The 20,612-nt window shown below is 36.7% G+C and overlaps 1 protein-coding gene across 5 annotated transcripts in view; it reads left to right on the plus strand.

Moving 5' to 3' along the window:
- The first annotated feature begins 1,820 nt into the window (after positions 1-1,820).
- Positions 1,821-20,612, plus strand: part of TMEM38B (transmembrane protein 38B) — a 55,380-nt gene continuing 36,588 nt past the window's right edge. Inside the window, exons 1-5 of one of the 5 annotated variants that reach the window (XM_078061556.1) lie at positions 1,999-2,083; positions 2,894-2,921; positions 10,768-10,915; positions 12,046-12,063; positions 15,043-15,200. In XM_078061556.1, coding sequence (XP_077917682.1) covers positions 10,844-10,915; positions 12,046-12,063; positions 15,043-15,200 — 248 coding nt within the window. In that variant the 5' untranslated portion in view covers positions 1,999-2,083; positions 2,894-2,921; positions 10,768-10,843. Of the gene's footprint in view, positions 2,084-2,893; positions 2,922-10,767; positions 10,916-12,045; positions 12,064-15,042; positions 15,201-20,612 lie in introns of all 5 variants that reach the window. The other 4 variants (XM_078061555.1, XM_078061557.1, XM_078061558.1 and 1 more) reach the window with 4 other exon arrangements.

Below are 20,612 nucleotides of genomic sequence, written 5' to 3' on the forward strand. Positions count from 1 at the left end.
AATAATCACAGGTATTGCTTTTTTTCTTTAGTTTTGCTAGAGATCTAAAGACCTTTCTCTATGGAAAGTACTTGCTTAGAAAACCACATATGAAAAGTTTTTTAGCAAGTCTGTTCTTTTTTTCTTTTTAAAAGATCTTTCATTTATTCATTTGAGAGAGAGAGAGAGGGAGAGAGACAGCACCAGCAGGGGGGAGGGTCAGAGGGAGAGGGAGAAGTAGGCTCCCTGCTGAGCAAGGAGCCCGATGCGGGACTCGATCCCAGGACCCCAGAATCATGACCTGAGCCGAAGGCAGACACTTAACCAACTGAGCCACCCAGGTGCCCCATGTTCTTTTTTGATAAGTAATAAAATGTAGAGATTTACTACAATTTTCCCACCTTTTGAACACTTAGTGTTTAGGAAGGGGCCTCTAGCATCCAGCAAAATGCCTGGTCCATAGCAGACACCCCAAAAACATTTGTTAAATGAATTAAACAAACAGACAAATATTCAGATTTTTAAAAAATCGATTTAAGTCTCCCTTGGCAGTGCACACTCCACGAGGCTCTAACCTATCTAGCAGCTCATTATGTATGTCCAATTTCCTGGTACCAGCATGACCTGTTGACACATCAAATAAAAAAATGTGCCACACTAGACTTGTGCTTTTCTTACCCAAATCTGCTCCTCCTTGTTTCCTGTTTCTTTGAATGTAACTATAATCCTCCTACTCACCTACTCCCCATATCCAGCTTATTCTGCTTCTACTGTATGTTTCCCCATCTCAGTCCCTGCTCCTGTTGTCCTCAGCCTCTACTACTTTTTGGTTGGATCAGTGAATACCCTTTGGTTTTCCTTGTCTCTAGTCTCTTCTCACCAATTTATTCTTAAACTTACTGGTTGATGGTACATTACCCCCCACCTCCAACGAAAAGGGAAAAACCCCGTTTAGTATAACGGCTAAGAGAATGGATTCTGGCTCTGATTTTTCTGAGCATAATGTAGTGATCAAGAGCTTAGATGAAGCCAAACAACATAGTTTATGGTGTGCCATTCAAGGATTTTTATTTCCAACCTCATTTCTCACTTTGTAGTCTAGCCAAAATACCTGCGTTTATCTCTCATCTAGCCTTTAAAGGCCAGTTCACCTTACACTTCCCTGAAATAGTCTTCCCTCTTCTCCGGAACTGCCCTAGCATGGCACCTACACTTCTCACTACCAGCTTTGTACAAATTACGTGTGTCCTCAAAAATTTTTTCAACCTCTTGGGAAAACACAAGCTTATTGAGGGCAGGATATGATTGTATTCTTTTTTATATCTCCACTAAATCATGTGACTTGCACATTATGGTTGCTTGAGAAATGTTAGGTGAATCAGTTTAAAGAAATTAATCCCACTCTGAACCTCTACCCTTCTGGACTGCATAGGTTTATCCAAAATCATAGAACTTTATATTAAAAAGGGTGAATAAGATGTATGTAAATTAAACCCTTAAAGCTGACTTAAAAAAATTTCTTGAGGACCCAAAAGAGTCCTCAAGATTTTACATGGGTTACATGATCAATACTTAGCATAATGGAAGTTATAACAGAAAAACTTAAAATAGTTCTTTACGTATTCGCTTTAAAATAATAAATGTACTAAATTTAACATAAGTAATGTATTTTTTAAATCATTATGTATGTTACGTTCATCTGCCCGTTCTCCTGGATCTGGCACAGCTTCCGGCACGAAGATGCCAGACCCTTACTTGGAGAACCAGGCCCAGCCCCGCCGGCACAGCAGGGAAGCCGCTCGCTCCGCCCACTCCCGGGACACACGGCCCCGCCCCAAAGCGCTCCGGCGCCGGTCGCAGGGCGCACGCGCGGGGCTCCTCCAGGCCGCGCGGAAGGGCGCGCGGCCGCGGAGGCCCCCTCCCCCACTTTTCGCTGCGCACGGCAGGAACCCGTCGCCCGGGCTGCTTCGCCTGCTGTGGTCGGTCGTCGTCATGGATTCTCCGTGGGATGATCTGACCCTTGCCTTTTCTCGCACGTCTATGTTCCCCTTTTTTGACATCGCCCACTACCTGGTGTCCGTGATGGCGCTGAAGCGTCAGCCAGGTGAGTGCCGGGAGCCGCAGACCGGCCCCCTCACCGAGAGGGCAGCCTGAGCCGCCTGAACGGCCAAGCTGCCAGTGTCCCAGAGTCCTGTAGTCGAGCTGGAGGGGCGCCGCGAGCCGACCCTTCCGACCCCTCAAGCGCAGGTGGGGAAACTGAGGCAGGGAAGCGCGGTGGCCCCGGTATTCGTCAAAGGAGGCGCGACCTTGGGTCCGCGACGCCGGGTCAGGGACAGGTGACAGGGAAGCCGCCGCGGTATTTGGGAGCCCGGGTCCTGCCTGCGCCCGCCCAGGATGTGCGCCGTCTCCCGGTGGTGCCACCACTTCCTTGGAAAGTACAGTATTTAAAAGTCACCGTGGGACAGAGCTCCCGGGGACAGCAAGTGGGACTTGGTCGCTTGGAATGAGTAGTTCTGAAAGTTGTATCAATAGTTAAAAAGCCTCAAGCAGGCACACCAGATTCCCCTTAATGCAGCGCTCTGTCATCTTGCTTAGCATGCTGGATAAAGTGATTGTTGGAAGAGAGTGGATCCCCATTTTCCGTCTTATGAGTGACACCGTCCAAGAGTCCCTGTCTGTAGCCTGGGGGTAGAGTCTGAATACAGCATTTTGAGTTTGTTTGTTTTTTTTAGTATAGGGCCAGGGAGCAATATTTGTATTTTCTTGTATTTTACATTCAGGGTATGTTTGCTCCTGTACTGCTTTATTTTTGCGGTTACTCTGTTTGCCTTTTGGTTTTATGGATCTCTTCTTTCTTTGAGTCATTTATTTTCTTTTTCTACTTTCTCCCTGTTCATGCTGCCTGGTGCTATAGAGAGAGTAAGGAGTGAGGGCTTGAGGAGGTGCTGTACCTCTTATGGACTGTTGTTTGTTTTGTTTTGTTTTTAAACTGTTTGGTCTCGGAAATATTTTTCATTTACGTTGATGTTTGTAGCCCAGTCTAAAGCATTGTTTGGTAAAAGTTTTGACCTGGAAAAGGTGACTATTGTATTAAATCAGGACAGATAATCTGCGTAAGAAAGTGTTTCCCTGATTTGAAAAGAAGTACGTCATCATGCCGTATTCAATATTTGAAATTTTCTTGTATAGGCTACATCAGGTTCTCAAAGTGTGGTCCAGGAACCCTTGGGGTTCCTGACAGTTCCAGGTCAAAGTTATTTTCATAATAATATGCCGATGTTATTTGTCTTTTTTACACTGATCTTCTCACAAGGGTACAGTGGAGTTTTCCAGAGGCTACATGACCTGTGACACTGTAACAGACTGAATACAGAAACAGATATGAGAGTCCAGCTGTTTTCTCTTTGAAGCCAGACATTAAAAGGATTTGCTAACATATAAAACAGTGGGACTTTTCTCACTAAATGTTTTTTGCTTTGGAAAAGTTATTTTTCATAAAGAATACATAATTTATGTTAACATTTAGTACAGTTACTATTTTTAAAATGAAAACATTAAGTACTATAAAATTTTCTCAGTTGACAATTTCTAATATGCTAAATATTGCTGCCTATAACTCAAATAAAAGCTCTTTGGGGTCTTCAAGAATTTTTTTCAGGTCTGACTTTTTAACGGTTTAATTTACATATATTATATTCACCCTTTTTAATAATAAAGTTTATGATTTTGGAAAACACATACAGATATGTGATTACCACCACTATCAAGATATACAATAGTTTCATCACTCACTCCAGATTCCTTCCTGCCCCTTTGTAGTCAGCCCTCCCCCTGTCCCCGCAAGCACTCATCTGCTCACTAATTTTTAGGGGCGCAAGGAGTCCTGAGACCAAAAAATTTGAGAAGCACTGGACTAATTGAATGCTAAAACATAATTACACATGGTGTGAAAAATATTTTACATTCCAGTAGCAGTGCTTGTAAACAGGTAAAAATGATAGAATTCATACAAAAGAGTGTGTACCTTTTTAAGCTTTTGCCAGGAATGTCTTAGACTGCCTTTTTCTTCCACAGTATTTGTTTTTACCCCCTTTGTTACCGTTCGTAAATATCTTGTTATTCTGATGATAAGAAAAATAGTTTTCATTTCCATCTGTCATGGTTACTGAATGTGTGCTGCTTAAGTTTATTGGCAATTTGTATTTCCACTTCTTACTGAGTTGATCATATTGTTTTTCCTATTTAAATTGTAATGTAGTACATTTTTTAAGATGATAAATCGGGGTGCTTGGCTGGCTCAGTCAGAAGAGCATGCGACTCTTGATCTCATGGTTGTGAATTCAAGCCCCGTGTTGGGTGTAGAGATTACTAAAAAAATAAATAAAAATTAAAACTTAAAAAAAATGATGAATCATCTTTACATTCTTGGGATAAACTCTATTTGTTTGAGGTATTATTTTTGTTTGCAGTATTATTTTAAGCATAGGGATTTTGATTTGCCAATACTTTATATAAATTTTTACTTAATTGGCAACTTTTCCTTAACCCCCGTTGACTGATTCTGTAGAACTTAGACCAATAGTACAATAAAGCTACAATTCATCCATGTAGTACCAGGATTCTTCTTTTTATCCTCTCAAGCATGTTATTCCTTGAGTCTCTTGACTTTTGGAATGTGCTCTACCACTGCCAATACCTCATTCCTCACTTTCCTACTATTTACATCTTATATGTCTCTACGTAGATCTTAAAAAATGCTAGTGGAAACAAGAGGGTAAAGGGGATTAACTCTTTCTTTCTGTGGTGTGGATAAGGACAGCATCCCTTTTTTGTTTGGTTCAGGCTGTAGGCCTTCAAATCCATATAAAGATTATGGTTTTCCCCTCCTTTTCCATATGACTTGTGCTTCAAGCAAAGACATCAGGGTACTTAATAAACTGGGTTGTTATTTATTTATTTATTTATTTTAAGGTTTTGTTTATTTATTTGACAAAGAGAGAGAGCAGAAGTAGGCAGAGTGGCAGGCAGAGGGAGAGGGAGAAGCAGGCTCCCAGCTGAGCGGGGAGCCGGATGTCGGGCTCCTCCCAGGACCCTGGTATCCTGACCTGAGCTGAAGGCAGATGCTTAACTGACTGAGCCACGCAGGTGCCCCTGTTTTTTATTTCTTAATTTACCTCCATTTGTAAATAATTAACTTTAGTTCCTCCTAAACCTTGGCATCTGATTATCTATAGTTTGTAGTTTTAGTTAGTAGGATAGGTTTTGCTTGTTTGTTTTCCATTTTCCTGGGTATTTTATTAGGAGGTTGGAAAATGCTGCCTTGAGGGCTGTTAGTCAGAAACCATTTAACAGAAAGTTTATATCATCAACTTTAATCTCTCTTATCTTACATTTTTAATCTGCCTTCTCTCTTTTCTTATTTAAATCTTCATTAAAATAAACACATTTCTTCAGTCATACATTCATAATCCAGTTGCTATTTTCTGTAAGACTTCCTGAAAATTTAATCTACAGTTATTTCTACTTGATTTTTATACACAAAATCTATTTTTCTCCTTAATTCTCCCATCACTATTTTGCTAACCTTTCTCGAATCGCAGGGAGTTCAGTTAAGCAAATATTTATTGAAACTCCACTGCATATCAGGCACTATATTAGATACTGAGGATACCAAGATGAAAGATGCTGTTGTAGCCCTGAAGGAACTCAGCTGTGCTTTTGTCCTCTTCTTTTTTTGATAGTATCACATAAGGTTTTGCTACCTTTCCTATACAATAATAGTATTCATTTCAGATACATGCAGAAACATTGTAGTATCTTAATTCACATCTCTTTTTTTTTTTTTTTTAAAGATTTTATTTATTTATTTGAGAGAGAGAGCACATGAGAGGGGGGAGGGTCAGAGGGAGAAGCAGACTCCCCGCTGAGCAGGGAGCCCGATGCGGGACTCGATCCTGGGACTCCAGGATCATGACCTGAGCCGAAGGCAGTCGCTTAACCAACTGAGCCACCCAGGCGCCCCTTAATTCACATCTCTTTAGGGTAGGTATCATTGAACTCATTTTACAGATGAGGAATAGCCTTACAGGAATAAAATAACTGTATTTAAGTCACATCCGTTAATAAATTATGGAGCTTGGTCTTCGGCTAATTCCAAAGTTCTCAAATATTCTGTGCTCTCTTTTTGCAGGTCCATTTAATGTTTCTGGTTTCTCAATATTTAGCAATTTCTCAATAAGCTTTCATTTGACATGGTTATTTTCTCCCATGATTTCTGTCATTTCTTTATCACCAGTGAGTTTTTCCTTTGCTTTTAGGAATTAAATCCAGGAATAAAGCTTATTATTTTTCCCCCTTCTAATTTGTGGGAAATGAAAGGATTAATATGTCAAGAATTTGTCAGTTCTGATGATTCTGTAAAGGTGGCAGCATAGTTTTGCTGTCTTTATGAATCCACACATAAAAGCATACAGAAAAGTACAAAAATTGTAAATGTATAGATCAGTGAATTTTAAAAACGAGCACATCTATTTAATCAACATCCGGATAAAAATAGAACATTCATGAAACCCTAAAAGCCCCTTATGTTATGTGATATGTTAAAAAGTGACAGTTTTTCCTGCCCACTGTAGGGTGGAAAAGGATGTCTCAGAAATGACAGCTCACAATACTTCTGTTAATTTAGAGAATCTTACTTGAATATCTTTAACTTTTAAGTGAAAGAATATTTGATTGACATGACATAAAATATTGGTCAGGGAGTGTGGTGTGGTAGAAAGAGCTCATAAAATCAGGAGACCACTGTTAAGACTCTATCACTAACTGGGTAGTTTGGGATAAGAACTTAAAACTCAATATTTTATTTGTAGAGTGAGTGGGCTGGACTAGAACAACAGATGAGCAGTGTTCCCTCCTTAGGAGTCTCAGTTTTGGTTCTAAAGAGATGTTTGTTCACAAGTTTCTAAGTTTAAATAATTTCAACCCATCCTTTGTTTCCCCAGCGGTGGTAAACTCCTGTCTGTAGTTGATAACTGCTGTGATACCATAGTATTGACTTTTTACCTTTTCAACAATATAGTTAACAATTTTATACTTAACGTCTTTATAGTAAATTCTCTCTGTTAAAATAACCATGTATTTTCTCTTTCCTAACTGGACTCTGACTGGTACATAATCCTGGCAGTGAAGTTTAATTTCCTACTTTCTGGTTTGCGTATGTCATGTTAGGATATCTAAAGTACTGGCTACTTCCTGCCTGTAGATCCAGTAAGTACAATGTCATCAGTGTAGTGGACCAGTGTGATGTATGGATTCCCAATATGATCAAAATCTCTGTGGACTTTGTTGGAGAGCAGGAGAGTTGACATAGACCTAAGGCAGGACTGCAATAGTGTACTGTTCACCTAGCCAGGTAAAAGTAAAGTGTTTCTGGGGTTCCTTGCAAATTAATATGGAGAAAAAGGATTTGCCTCTCAGGTTATAGGGGTTATGTTCCTTTGTTCCAGTAAAAATACTGCATCTTGAATACCAGCTGCAATCAGAGTCACTACCTGTCTACATTTATGATAATCCACATTTTCCAAGATCCATCTGCTTTACGTATAGACCAAATAAGCAAGTTAAATGGGATGTGATAGTTATCACCACCTTTTCATCTTTGATATTTTTGGTTATGGCACCCATCTCTGTGGTATTGCTTTTTAAAAATACCTTGAGAAGGGGGCGCCTGGGTGGCTCAGTCATTAAGCGTCTGCCTTCAGCTCAGGTCATGACCCCGGAGTCCCGGGATCGAGCCCCGCATTGGGCTCCCTGCTCGGCGGGAGGCCCGCTTCTCCCTCTCCCACTCCCCCTGCTTGGGTTCCCTCTCTCGCTGTGTCTTTCTCTGTCAAATAAATAAATAAAATCTTTAAAAAAAAAAATAATAAAATAAAAATACCTTGAGGAGGAGAAGAAACTCTAGGAGCTTCTACTTGAATGTTTCTACCATACTGATCCTTACTCCATAGATCAGAGGATCAGTATGGGCTTTGTGTCAGTTGCCAACTATGTCTGTTCTAGTTATACATTAAGGAACTGGGGAAATAACCACAAGGTGGGTCTGTGGATTTACTTGGCCCACTATGATTCAGACTTGATCCAAAACTGGAAGTAGAATATGACTTTGTTTTCTAGCTTTCATTTCATAATGAAAATATTTTGATGTTAAAGTCCATAGGTGCTTATGAGTGCTTCAAAACTCATATACTTTGCATTAGAGTAAGGCCTCAATGTGACAAATTTTGCTTAGAGTTTTGGGGAAAATAATTCTATTGCTAGCATATCACAAATATGTTAAGGTAGGACAGAGAATTTTTTGTCTTCTAAATATCAGCATGTTAAAAATAAAATAACATATCTTAACACAGCTTGTTCCTTAGCTAAAGGAATACATCTTTGTTTTAAAACTGAGAAAAAAATTAAAGCTATCATATTAACTATTTTTTCCTACTGAAAATTATTTATATGCTGGAAAGATATACAAGCTGTTTCTGGTTAACTATCTGTATTTTCACAGTTTAACTTCACGATAAACTAATTCTGGTACTGGTATGATATATACAAAGGAACATAACACCTAAAGAAATTTGTCATAAGATTGCCTCATACTGTAAAATGTGTTACCACAGTGTGTGTACTGAAGAGAACTTTATAGAAAGGCCAATTTGAGTTAGGGAAATTTTTCTAGCTGACATAATTTTGAAAATTAGGCAAAAAAGATTCATGTGAGGGGGACCCTTCAATTCTGTACTTTTCCTTTCTTTTTTTCTCTAATAAAATCTTAGTATCACTGATTAAGTCTCTTAGGGCTATGAGTACTTTTTTAGAGCTGTGGTGTGTTGTTTTCATCCCATCCTTGCAATAAGAACTCAAAAGAATTAGATCTTGGGCTCAGAATAAAAACATCCAAGGGTTGCGTTTTGCCTACTTTTTCTGCAGGTTGTGATCAGTAAATAAATCAACAAAGTGTCTCCCATGTACTAGGTAATAAGTATGTTTTTATGTGTATTTCCTTATTTTAATCCTTATTTTATGAAAGTTGAAACTTAAGCCAAGAGGGTTTAGTGGTCCTACAAAGACGTCACAAAACTGGTATGTAATTACAGATGCCTCTTTGATTTGTGACAATACAAAGGGAAATTCATGGTAGTAAAATCATAATATTTGAGCTCTTGAAATACTTCCATATATTTTTCTGTCATTCAGTACATTTATAGAGCACCTACTCTGTACTAAAGTCTCTTAGAATTTTAATAGGTAAGAACTTTATAATGGAGCTAACACTTAAAAACAAAATCTAGAATGTGATATGTCTTAAGAGGAAAGAATAAAATGTGCAAGTTGAGGAAAAAGAGCTATTTTGACAGACTTAATCAGAAATGAATATTACATGAGCAAATCATTTGTATGAAATCATTTAGTAAATTTGATTCAGGTTGTTTTAATGGTCAAAGGAAAACCTGGGTACATTTGAATTTGGCTGAGTCAGTGAGTGGTGAGTATCAGATGGATGAAGGTAATGCTAAATCTCCATTAGAGTAATACCAAGGAACACAGAGGACGGACACCAGTGAGTATTCCTAATTGTATGTTTATTCAAAGTAATCAGTTACCTTCAAATGTGTTCTTCATAGTGACTGTGCTATGATAGGCCCATTATGGCTCTCATGCAGTTAGAACTTCCATTTTCAGAATGCATTCCCAGAGCTAACCAGGGTATGCCTGAGACAGAGAGAGAGAGAGAGAGAGAGAGAGACACACACACACACACACACACACACACGGTAGGGTTGGGAGAGAGTTAAGAGTAAGGGGGAAAAAGTGTGTGTAAATAAGCATAGGGAAGTCTGAAAGTTGTCTCAGACAACTCAGAATAGGAGTGTGATAGAATGGCAGAAATAGGAGAGGGTAATTTTGCTTTTTATTTTTATTTACTTATGTAATAATAGTGATAAGCTAATACTCAGTTGCTTACTATGTGCTAGGCCCCCATTCTAAATGATTTCAAAGTACTCACTTGTAATTGATCCTTAGTTGATCCTTATAACAACCCTGTGATGTAGGTTACTTTTTTCTTTACCTCTTCTGTGTGTATGTGTATTATTTATTTATTTTTTTTAAGTTGTGGGAAAGCTAACAATTAGCTTGTTGAGTTCACATAGAGTACAGGCTGGTGCCAGGATTTATACCCTTAAGCACTCTATATTGCTTTTTTTTTTTTCTTTTAAGATTTTATTTATTTGAGAGAGAGAGAGACAGGTGCAGGCAAATGGGGGGAGGGGCAGAGGGAGAGAGAGAAGTGGACTCCCCACTGAGCAGGGAGCCAGGCCTGGGGCTCTATTCCAGGACTCTGGGAACATGACCTGAGCTGAAGGTTGACAGATGCTTAACTGACTGAGCCACCCAGGTGCCCCTCTGTATTGCTTTTCAACATGAATATGGTGTAGTATGGGAGTTAGTGACCATTACCTAAAGAAAAGATTATACTCATTTATTAGGCTGACTGACCAATGTTATAATTAGTCACCACTGCATGGTGCTCTATTGCCCATACACATATTTAGGTAGATCATAATATTTAGGTAGAGACATAGTGGTATCACATTTTATGTGGGCGTTTGGCTTTAAAGAGAGCATGATCATGTATTATCAAAATAATTCTTGAAAATTCTTAGGTTTAGGGGAAATTGCTACACTGAAGATTGATGTCCTGCCTTTTAGTACATTTCTCATAACTGATTTTTCTTCCAGATTGGAACAGGTCACCATTTCTTGAGTTATCACCAGATGCATATCATTAAACCTTGGCATCACTTCATTTGACAGGATGTGTACACCACAGAAAATGCACATCTGCCAACTCATGTTCACTCCTGGGCACGTTTTGTTGTGTGGAATGGTGGGTTGTACTATTTGACTTTTATCTCCTTTTTTTTTCCTGAGCACCTACAGATGAATTTCCAAGTATGATGATGTTACTTTACTGAACTCACACATACATTTATGTAGTTTGTTTTGTTTTTGCATAAATGTGCCTTTTCCTAAGAGATAACAACAGTTAATAGTTTGGTTATATATTCTTGCAGACCTTATTTTATGTATTACTTATATATGTACTGATAGAAATACATGGTTTTCTGTTTTCCTCCTGTAAATGATTTCTTACTGTACATATTATTTATATACATATGAATTTTTTGTCATATTAGTGCATGTAAAGCTGCTACATTCTTTTAAATAGATGCATTGTATTCCACAGATTGGGAGTGACATAATTTGTTAAAATTTTGTTTAATTATACAATTAGTAAATGAACATTTTATTTAAAAAGTTCAAATATGATTAAACAATATAATCAGTATAATTAAATAAATTTAAATCTCCTTTGACCATCCTCCCATATCCTAGGCTTTCTCAAGAGATAATAACAGTTAACATTTTGGTGTATTGCAGACCCTTTTCTGTGCATTTCATGTAGATGCATGTACCTATAGAAATGTATAGTGTTTGCATTTTTGCTCATAAATGATTCCAAAAAATAAAAAAAATAAATGACTCCATGCTGTAATATTGGTGTTCAACATCATTGTATTTGTTCTTTGTTTTTACTCAATAGGATGTCTTAGGGATCTTCTCATGTTGATGTTGCTTTATCACACTCTTGATTGCTCCTGTATAGTATTCCATAGAACAAATGATTATGGTTTAACTGTTCTCTGATGATGGTTGTTTAGATTTTTTTCATTTTTTTCACAGCATTATAAACAACACTGCTTTAATATTCTTGTATGAAATTTCTTGGGCACTTGAGTCAGTTTTAAATTAAAAATTTTAATTTATACTCCCAAATTATTCCTTAAAATGACTTTTTAATACTGTTACAGGAGTATATGGATTTCTTCACACCTTTTCCAGCTAATAAGTTAATATTAATAAATATTAAGCTGTAAATTTTTTTTGCCAGTTGGATGTGTGAGAAATATAACATCTTTTTAAATTTTGTTTTTCCTTGCTTACTGATGACTTGAGGGAGGACTTTCTTTTTTTGATATGTTTATTAGTCATTTATATTTCCCACTTTGTGACTTGCTCATTTTTCTCTTGTGTTTGTTGTCTTTTTCTGTTGATTTATTGGAATTTGCCTTATGTAAGTTGAAAAACACTATGCCAGACTTTTGTCATATAGAAGTTTTAAATTTTAGTGAGGGGAGATGAACCATGAGAGACTATGGATTCTGAGAAACAAACTGAGGGTTCTAGAGGGGAGGAGGGTGGGGGGATGGGTTAGCCTGGTGATGGGTATTAAAGAGGGCACGTACTGCATGGAGCACTGGGTGTTATATGCAAACAATGAATCATGGAACACTACATCAAAAACTAATGATGTAATGTATGGTGATTAACATAACATAATAAAATAAAATTTAAAAAAAATTTTGGTGAGGTCAAAAAAGTCTTTTCCTTTATAGCTTTATTCAGGTTAAGTACTTTTCTTTCTGTTCTTAGATTGCTAGATTTTTTAAAAAATCAGGAATATTGAATTTTTAAGTCTTTAGCTGTCTAAAGGGGAGATGATAATTTGTTAGCATAGTGAGTGATTTAAATGAATTTTTAAATATTGAATCCTTTTTTAATTCTTTGGATAAAATCTACTTGGTCATGATTTATTATCTTTTCAAAGAACTACTGATTTCAATTTGTTATTAATATATTTGTGCATTATACTCATAAGTTAGAATTATAGTGTATCTTTTTCCTTTCCTTCCTCCCTCCCTTCCTATCTCTTTCCTTTCCTCCTTCCTCTCTCACTCTCTTTTTTCTTTATTTATAATTTTTGATGTTAGGATTATGTTGTTTCATAGAATGATTTAAGTTTTTCTCCTTTGCTATATTCCATAATGGTTATATAGCATAAAAATGAGTAATCCAAAAATATTTGGTGAATGTTTTCCATTAATTTATTGGGGTTAACACCTTTCTTTTTTTTTTTTTTTTTTAAGATTTTATTTATTTATTTGACAGAGAGAGACACAGCAAGAGAGGGAACACAAACGGGGGGAGCTGCAGAGGGAGAAGCAGGCTCCCCGCTGAGCAGGGAGCCCAATGCGGGGCTCGATCCCAGGACCCTGGGATCATGACCTGAGCCGAAGGCAGACGCTTAACGACTGAGCCACCCAGGCGCCCCGGTTAACACCTTTCTTAAGATAGATCTTTGCCCTGTAGTTTTTTTTCCATAGTTATATGTACAAGTTTCTATCTATTCTAAGGGAATTTTGCTAATTGTCCATTTCAACTACATCTTCACATTTATTAGATTAAATGCATGTTGTTTTCCTATAATTAAAAAAACTCTATAAAACTATTTCCTTAATTTTCCTTCTAATGTTTTGCATTATTTTTGTTCCTACCCTTTCTCAGACTTGTTGAACAATGGTTGGTTTTATTGGTCTTTTCAAGAACACCTTTGGGTTGGCTTTATTGATTGCCCATCTCCCTATTCTAGTTTCTCTTTAGTGGGTTTCTACTTTTATTTTTATAAATTATTTCTATTTCTCTGGCTGAGTTTATTTTTTTTTGTACTTTCCCTTTGATATTTCATACTTACAGAAAAGTTACCAGAATAGGTCAAGGAATTCTTGTATACGTAGATTCACCAACCATTTACATTTTGCCCCATTTATTTTTTTTCCAGCTTTATTGAGGTATAATTAACAAAATTATATATATATTTAAAATGAACAATTTGGTGGTTTGATATGCATATGAATTGCTAAATGATTAAACAGTCAAGTTAATTAGCACATCCATCATCTCACATAGTTACCTTTTTTTAAATTGGTGGTGGTGACTTATGATTGACTGTCTTAGCAAATTTCAAGTGTACAATACAGTATTAATAACTGTAGTCACTATGCTGTACATTAGATCCCCAGAACTTACTCATTTTATAACTAGAAGTTTGTAATTTAACATCTCTTTGAACGTTTTTATTTATGCATATTATTTTTTCAGAACTACTTGAATGTAAATTGGAAGCATTTGCCCAGTTACTTCAAATTACTTAAGTGTGTTAATATTTAAGAACCACAGAACTGTTACTAAAATCAGAAAGTTTAACAGTGATACAACACCATTATTAAGCCAGGGTCCATATTTAGATTTCATCAGTCATCCAAAAAGGTCATTTATAAATATTCTTTCCGACTCCAGGATATGATCTAGAATATACGTTGCATGTAGTTGTCTCTTTAATGTTATTTAATCTGGAGCATTTTTTTTTTTTTTTTAATTTCTTGACTTTGACATTGCTAAAGTTTAGGCCATGTTTTTTTTCCAGAAGTGCCCTCAGTTTGGGTGTATCTGATTAGATTAGTTCAGGTTGTATGTTTTTGGTAGCAATACTATAGAAATAAAGATGTGTTCTTAGTGAATCATAACAGAAGTCATCTGATGTTTGTTTACAGTGATGTCTGCAAGGTTTCTCCACTCTAAAATTATTATTTCCCTCTGTAATTAATAAATTGTTAGGAGGCATTTTAAGATTATGTATATATCTGTTCCTCATCAACCTTTCACCTCTGGGTTTATTTTGTTACTCTGTTTCTAGCCTGTCATGTTAAAAGCTTAGTTTGTTTATTTCAGCTTTTATTTTCTAAAGTACTTAAGATAATAAATTTTTCTTAAAATTTGCTGTGACATATCAACTGGAAGTACTTAAATAAGGCTGGGAATAAAAGGAGAGAGTAAGTAGGGAGATTGTTTATAATAATGTGCTACTAGGAAACTGGCAGTAAGAGCCTGAACAGAGTATTTTAAAGGTGCCCCAAATCACATGTCTTAAAATGTTTCCAGTCTTGCTTTAAAGAACAAAAGATAGAGTTTATGATGATTGTGATTGTCACACCTATGAGTAATAGTAAGCTTTTGAAAGTTAAGAAATTAAGTTTATTTCTTTAGTGCCACTGGGACTTTAGGATTTGTTTAGTATACAATTATCTCAGACCACATTTTTACTTTACCATTTCAGGAGCCGCGGCAGTGGCACGGAAGAATCCTCTTTCAAGCTGGTTTACTGCTATGCTCCATTGCTTTGGTGGAGGAATTTTATCCTGTGTATTGCTTGCAGAGCCTCCGTTGAGGTTTCTTGCAAACACCACTAATATATTACTGGCATCTTCAATCTGGTAAGCTGCCATTATGATGAACTGTGAGACATTTTAAAAATTGTTTTGTAAATTATTAGTAAATGAATTTTTTTCTTTAAAACCTATTTTATGTTCTTGAAAAGTGAATGCATGTGCAAAGGAAGGAACCTAGATAAAGCCAATGTTTTTAAGTGCAAAGTTTGTCTCTTTCTCACCCTTGGCTTTTATCCTGTCCCAGAGGCAAGTATTGTTACCATCGTATGTATCTTTAGTTGGAAGCTTGTCAAATGTGATACAGGGCACCAAATATTTGGCCCCAAACAGTTTATCTAACTCATACACACAGATATACAACAGGATAAAATCAAGAATGTGACCAACTACACAAAAATCCAAGTGATTATGATTCATATGTAATAATCGTTCTTGTCATAGTCCATGTTGGATTTTTCAGAGCCTTATGGGATTTAACATTAATTTTGTTTTTAATTTAGTTTTGAAGTGAAGAAAAAATGTTAGCAGGAATTGCTTTGGATTCTTACAAATTAAAATATTTAGTTATCCTTAAGATTGATCCATCAAGCTGGGAAAAAAAAAACTATAATACAATCAGTGCTTTGCTACCTCTGAAGCAGAAACTATACTTTTGATTAAAAACAATATCGGGGTGCCTGGGTGGCTCAGTCATTAAGCATCTGCCTTCGGCTCAGGTCATGATCCCAGGGTCCTGGGATCAAGCCCCACATCTGGCTCCCTGCTCAGCGGGAAGCCTGCGTCTCCCTCTCCCACTCCCCCTGCTTGTGTTCCCTCTCTCTCTGTCAAATAAATAAAATCTTTTAAAAAAAATCAAATATATAATGTTAGGAGCACTTAAAGTTCATTTTTATTGTGATAATTTTTTAAATGAATATGTAACCAGTCTTAAAAGGGAATATTATAAATAGTAGTGGCAATGGGAAAAAGTTAATAGTGGAAACCTGTGGCAGTGGAAACAAGTGGAAGTAGAATAATAAATTTGATAGCTAATATTTACTGAGTTGTTAACTGTATATCAGCTAAATTCTTTATATTCATATTTAATCATAAGAGTCATATAAGGTAACCGTTTTTTGCATTTGACAAATGAGAAAACCGAGGTATCGAGAAACTTTGCTAAAATTTACATGTTTAGTAAGTGATTGAACTAGGATCAAAACAAGGAAATTTGACTTTAGAGCCTTGACATTTAACAGCCACTATCTCTCATAAATTAGTTTTGTTTTTTAAAGGTTTTATTTATTTGACACAGAGACACAGCAAGAGAGGGAACACAAGCACGGGGAGTGGGAGAGGGCTTCCCGTGGAGCAGGGAGCCCGATGTGGGGCTCAATCCCAGGACGCTGGGATCATGACTCGAGCTGAAGGCAGACACTTAACGACTGAGCCACCCAGGCGTCCCTGTTTGTTTGTTTGTTTTTTAAGTAAACTCTACTCCCAGTATGGGATTCAAACTCATGACCCTGACGTCAAGAGTGCATGTTTTACCAGCTGAGCCAGCCAGGTGCCCCTATCTCTCATAGACTTGTTTAACCATCTCTTAAAGTATAGTCTTGCTATGTGTTTGTTTTCTTTCTCTTTCTTTCTTTCTCTTTCTTTCTTTCTTTTTCTTTCTTTCTTTCTTTCTTTCTTTCTTTCTTTCAGTAAGTACAATTAACATATAGTGTTTTATTAGTTTTGGTGTACAGTAAAATGTTTCAAGAATTCTATACATTCATTACTCAGTGCTCATAATGATAAGTGTACTCTTAAACCCCTTTATCTATTTCAGCCATCTCCCTACCCAGCTGCCCTCTGGCAACCAGCAGTTTGTTCTCTGTATTTAAGAGTGTTTTGGTCTCTTTTTTTCTTTGTTCGTTTGTTTTGGTTCTTAAATTCCACATATAAGTGAAATCATAATGTATTTGTCTTTCTCTGACTGACTTATTTTATATAGCATTATACCATCTAGGTCCATGTTTAACATCACTAATTATCAGGAAAATGCAAATCAAAAGTACAATGAAATATCACCTCACACCCTGTCAGAATGTCTAAAATGAAAAACACAAGAAACAAGTGTTGGCCTGGATGTGGAGAAAGAGGAACCCTCTTTCACTGTTGGTAGGAATGCAAGTTGGTGCAGCCACTGTGGCAAACAGAATGAGGGCTCCTTAAAAATTAAAAATAGAATTACTATATGATCTAGTAATTCCACTACTGGGTAAAATGAAAATGAAAATTCTAATTTGAAAATATACATGCACCTCTGTGTTTATTGCAGCGTCATTTACAATAGTCAAGATATGGAAGGAACCCAAGTGTCCATCCATAGATGAATGTATAAAAAAATATGGTGTGTGTATATATATATATACACACACACATATATACACACATATATATGGTGCAATATTATTCAGCCATAAAAAAGAATGAGATCTTGCCATTTACAACAACATGGATGGACCTAGAGGGTATAATGCTGTGTTTTAAAAGGCTTACTCAAGCACTTTTATTTCTATAACAATATTTTAAAAAGATACTAGCTTAGCATTTATTGTAATTATTATAATTTTTATAATTTAATTTATTATAATTTTATAATTATATATTATAAATAAATTTATAATGCTGAAACTATATAAAAAGTAGGATATCCAGAGTCTGACACTTACTGTCACTTTTACTTCTGCTCCTGTATACTAACCACCACTCTTTCTTGCATGGACAAAGTGATTATTTAAAAATAAGTTAGAGGGGTGCCTGGGTGGCGCAGTAGGTTAAGTGTCCAACTCTTGATCTCAGGTCTTGATCTCAGGGTCATGAGTTCAAGCCCTGTGTCGGGCTCCACGCTGGCACGCTGGGTGTCGAGCCTGCTTAAAAAATATAAAAATAAAAATAAATTAGAATATATTACTCCTATGCTCAGTAGTTTCTTATCTGATTAGGAACAAGATCTAAAACTCTTACCATGGCCTATAAAACCTTACGATATCTTCCCTTTCACTCTTTCTGATGTAGTCTTTCCACTGTACTCCTGTTCATTGTTTTAGCCACCATTGGTTTTACCATTTCTTGAATACATAAGGTGCTTTTCTACCTCAGTACTTTTGTGCTTGCAGTCTTCTCTCTGTAATACTATTTCCCCAGAAAGCTCGTTTTTTTTTTTCAGAGAGGTCTCCCTGACTGAAATAGCACCTCCTCCCCCATGAGTATCACATAATCCTTCTTTATTTTTCTTCTTAGGCTTATTACTGTCTCACGTATTATCTATTTCTTTTTATGTTGGTCTGTCTCATTCTACTAGAATAATAGCTTATCAGAACAGGGACTTTGTTTTGTGAACTGTGTGATAAGTACTTTTCTAGGTTCAGTAAATACATTGCTAAAGAAATGAACTGCTATGTATTGTTATAAGGGATTTCTGTAATTGAGTAGTAAGGAATTATAGCTCTTGATTATTTGATCCCTTAAATGAAAAAAAAATTGCTTGTCTATAAATGGATACTTTCTTGGCTTAAATTAAAAGGTATGTTAGAAATGGAAAATAAATGCATTTTTATATGGTGAATTAATAGTATAGTGTTTAATTATTTGTTAACCTCAGATCTTTTATTATCCCAGTTTTACATAGGAAATTGAGGCTTAGGGAATTGGTGAATGGCAGGGTCTGAATTCAACTTAGCATTTGGACTATGATCTTAACCAAGATGAGTTTTCATTTTTTTTTTAAAGATTTATTTATATATTTATTTATTTGGAGAGAGAGAGAGAGAGAGAGAGCGAGCACACACAAGCAGCCCAGAGGGTCAGAGGAAGGGGGAGAAACAGACTCCCCTCTGAGCAGGGGGTCTGATGTGGGGCTCGACCTGAGACGAAGGCAGACGCGCTTAACCCACTGAGCCACCCAGGCATCCCTAGATGAGTTTTCGTTTTGAATAGTTTTCTTTTTTTGGGACTAAATCTTTTTGTCTTTATTTATTATTACAGTATGTTTTTTTCTTTAAAAATTTTCCGGGCACCTGGGTGGCTCAGTTGGTTAAGCGACTGCCTTTGGCGTGGGTCATGATCCCGGGGTCCTGGGCTCGAGTCCCATATCGGGCTTCGCTTGCTCTCTGGGGAGCCTGCTTCTCCCTCTCCCACTGCCTGCCACTCTCCCTGCTTGTGCTCTCTGTCTGTCAAATAAATAAATAAAATCTTTAAAAAAAAATAAAAAAAATAAAACCTTTCAATTAATATTGAATAGGTACAAAAGAATATTTATAAAATATATGCAAAGTATAAAGAACTGTGATATAATGAAAACTGCATTTCCATCATTTAGAATAAGAATCTTTTTATTATAAAGTGAAAATTCAGAAAACCACAAAAAACAAATATTTTGCCTAATGAATTATTATAAAGTATAACCTTGAAACCACTCTCCACGTCAGGAGATAAGGCTTTGCCAGTTCATCCTAGAAGCCCATTCTGTGTGTCCCATTCCAATCACAATGCTTTTCCCACCTTAAATAACCATTACAGTAGCACACCATTATCTTGACTTTTATGGTAATTGTTTGTATATTTTTATAATTTTATCTTCCAAATGTTCATCCCTAGACACTATAATTTAGTCATGCCTATTAAAAAAATTAATGTCTCTTAAGTTTTTTTATAGGTTCCCCCTCCATTCCTTTTTTCCCTCATAATTTATCTTTTTTTTTTAATGTTATGTTAGTCACCATACAGTACATCATTAGTTTTTGATGTAGTGATCCACGATTCATTGTTTTCGTATAACACCCAGTGCTCCATGCAGTGCGTGCCCTCCTTAATACCCATCACTGGGCTAACCCATCCCCCCACCTCCCTCCCCTCTAAAATCCTTAGTTTGTTTCTCAGAGTCCATAGTCTCTCGTTCATCTCTCCCTCCGATTCCCCCCCTTCATTTTTCCCTTCCTTCTCCTAATGTCCTCCATGCTATTCCTTATGTTCCACAAATAAGTGAAACCATATGATAATTGACTTTCTCTGCTTGACTTATTTCACTTAGCATAATCTCCTCCAGTCCCATCCATGTTGGTGTAAAAGTTGGGTATTCATCCTTTCTGATGGTTGAGTAATATTCCATTGTATGTATGGACCACATTTTCTTTATCCATTCACCTGTTGAAGGGCATCTCGGCTCTTTCCACAGTTTGGCTATTGAGGACATTGCTGCTATGAACATTGGGGTGCATATGGCCCTTCTTTTCACTACATCTGTGTCTTTGGGGCATATACCCAGCAGTACAATTGCTGGGTCATAGGGTAGCTCTATTTTTAATTTTCTGAGGCACCTCCACACTGTCTTCCAAAGTGGCTGTACCAACTTGCATTCCCACCAACAGTGTAAGAGGGTTCCCCTTTCTCCACAACCTCTCCAACATTTGTTGTTTCTTGCCTTGTCAG

This window comes from Halichoerus grypus, chromosome 14 (assembly GCF_964656455.1).
Source record: "Halichoerus grypus chromosome 14, mHalGry1.hap1.1, whole genome shotgun sequence".
Taxonomy (NCBI): domain Eukaryota; kingdom Metazoa; phylum Chordata; class Mammalia; order Carnivora; family Phocidae; genus Halichoerus; species Halichoerus grypus.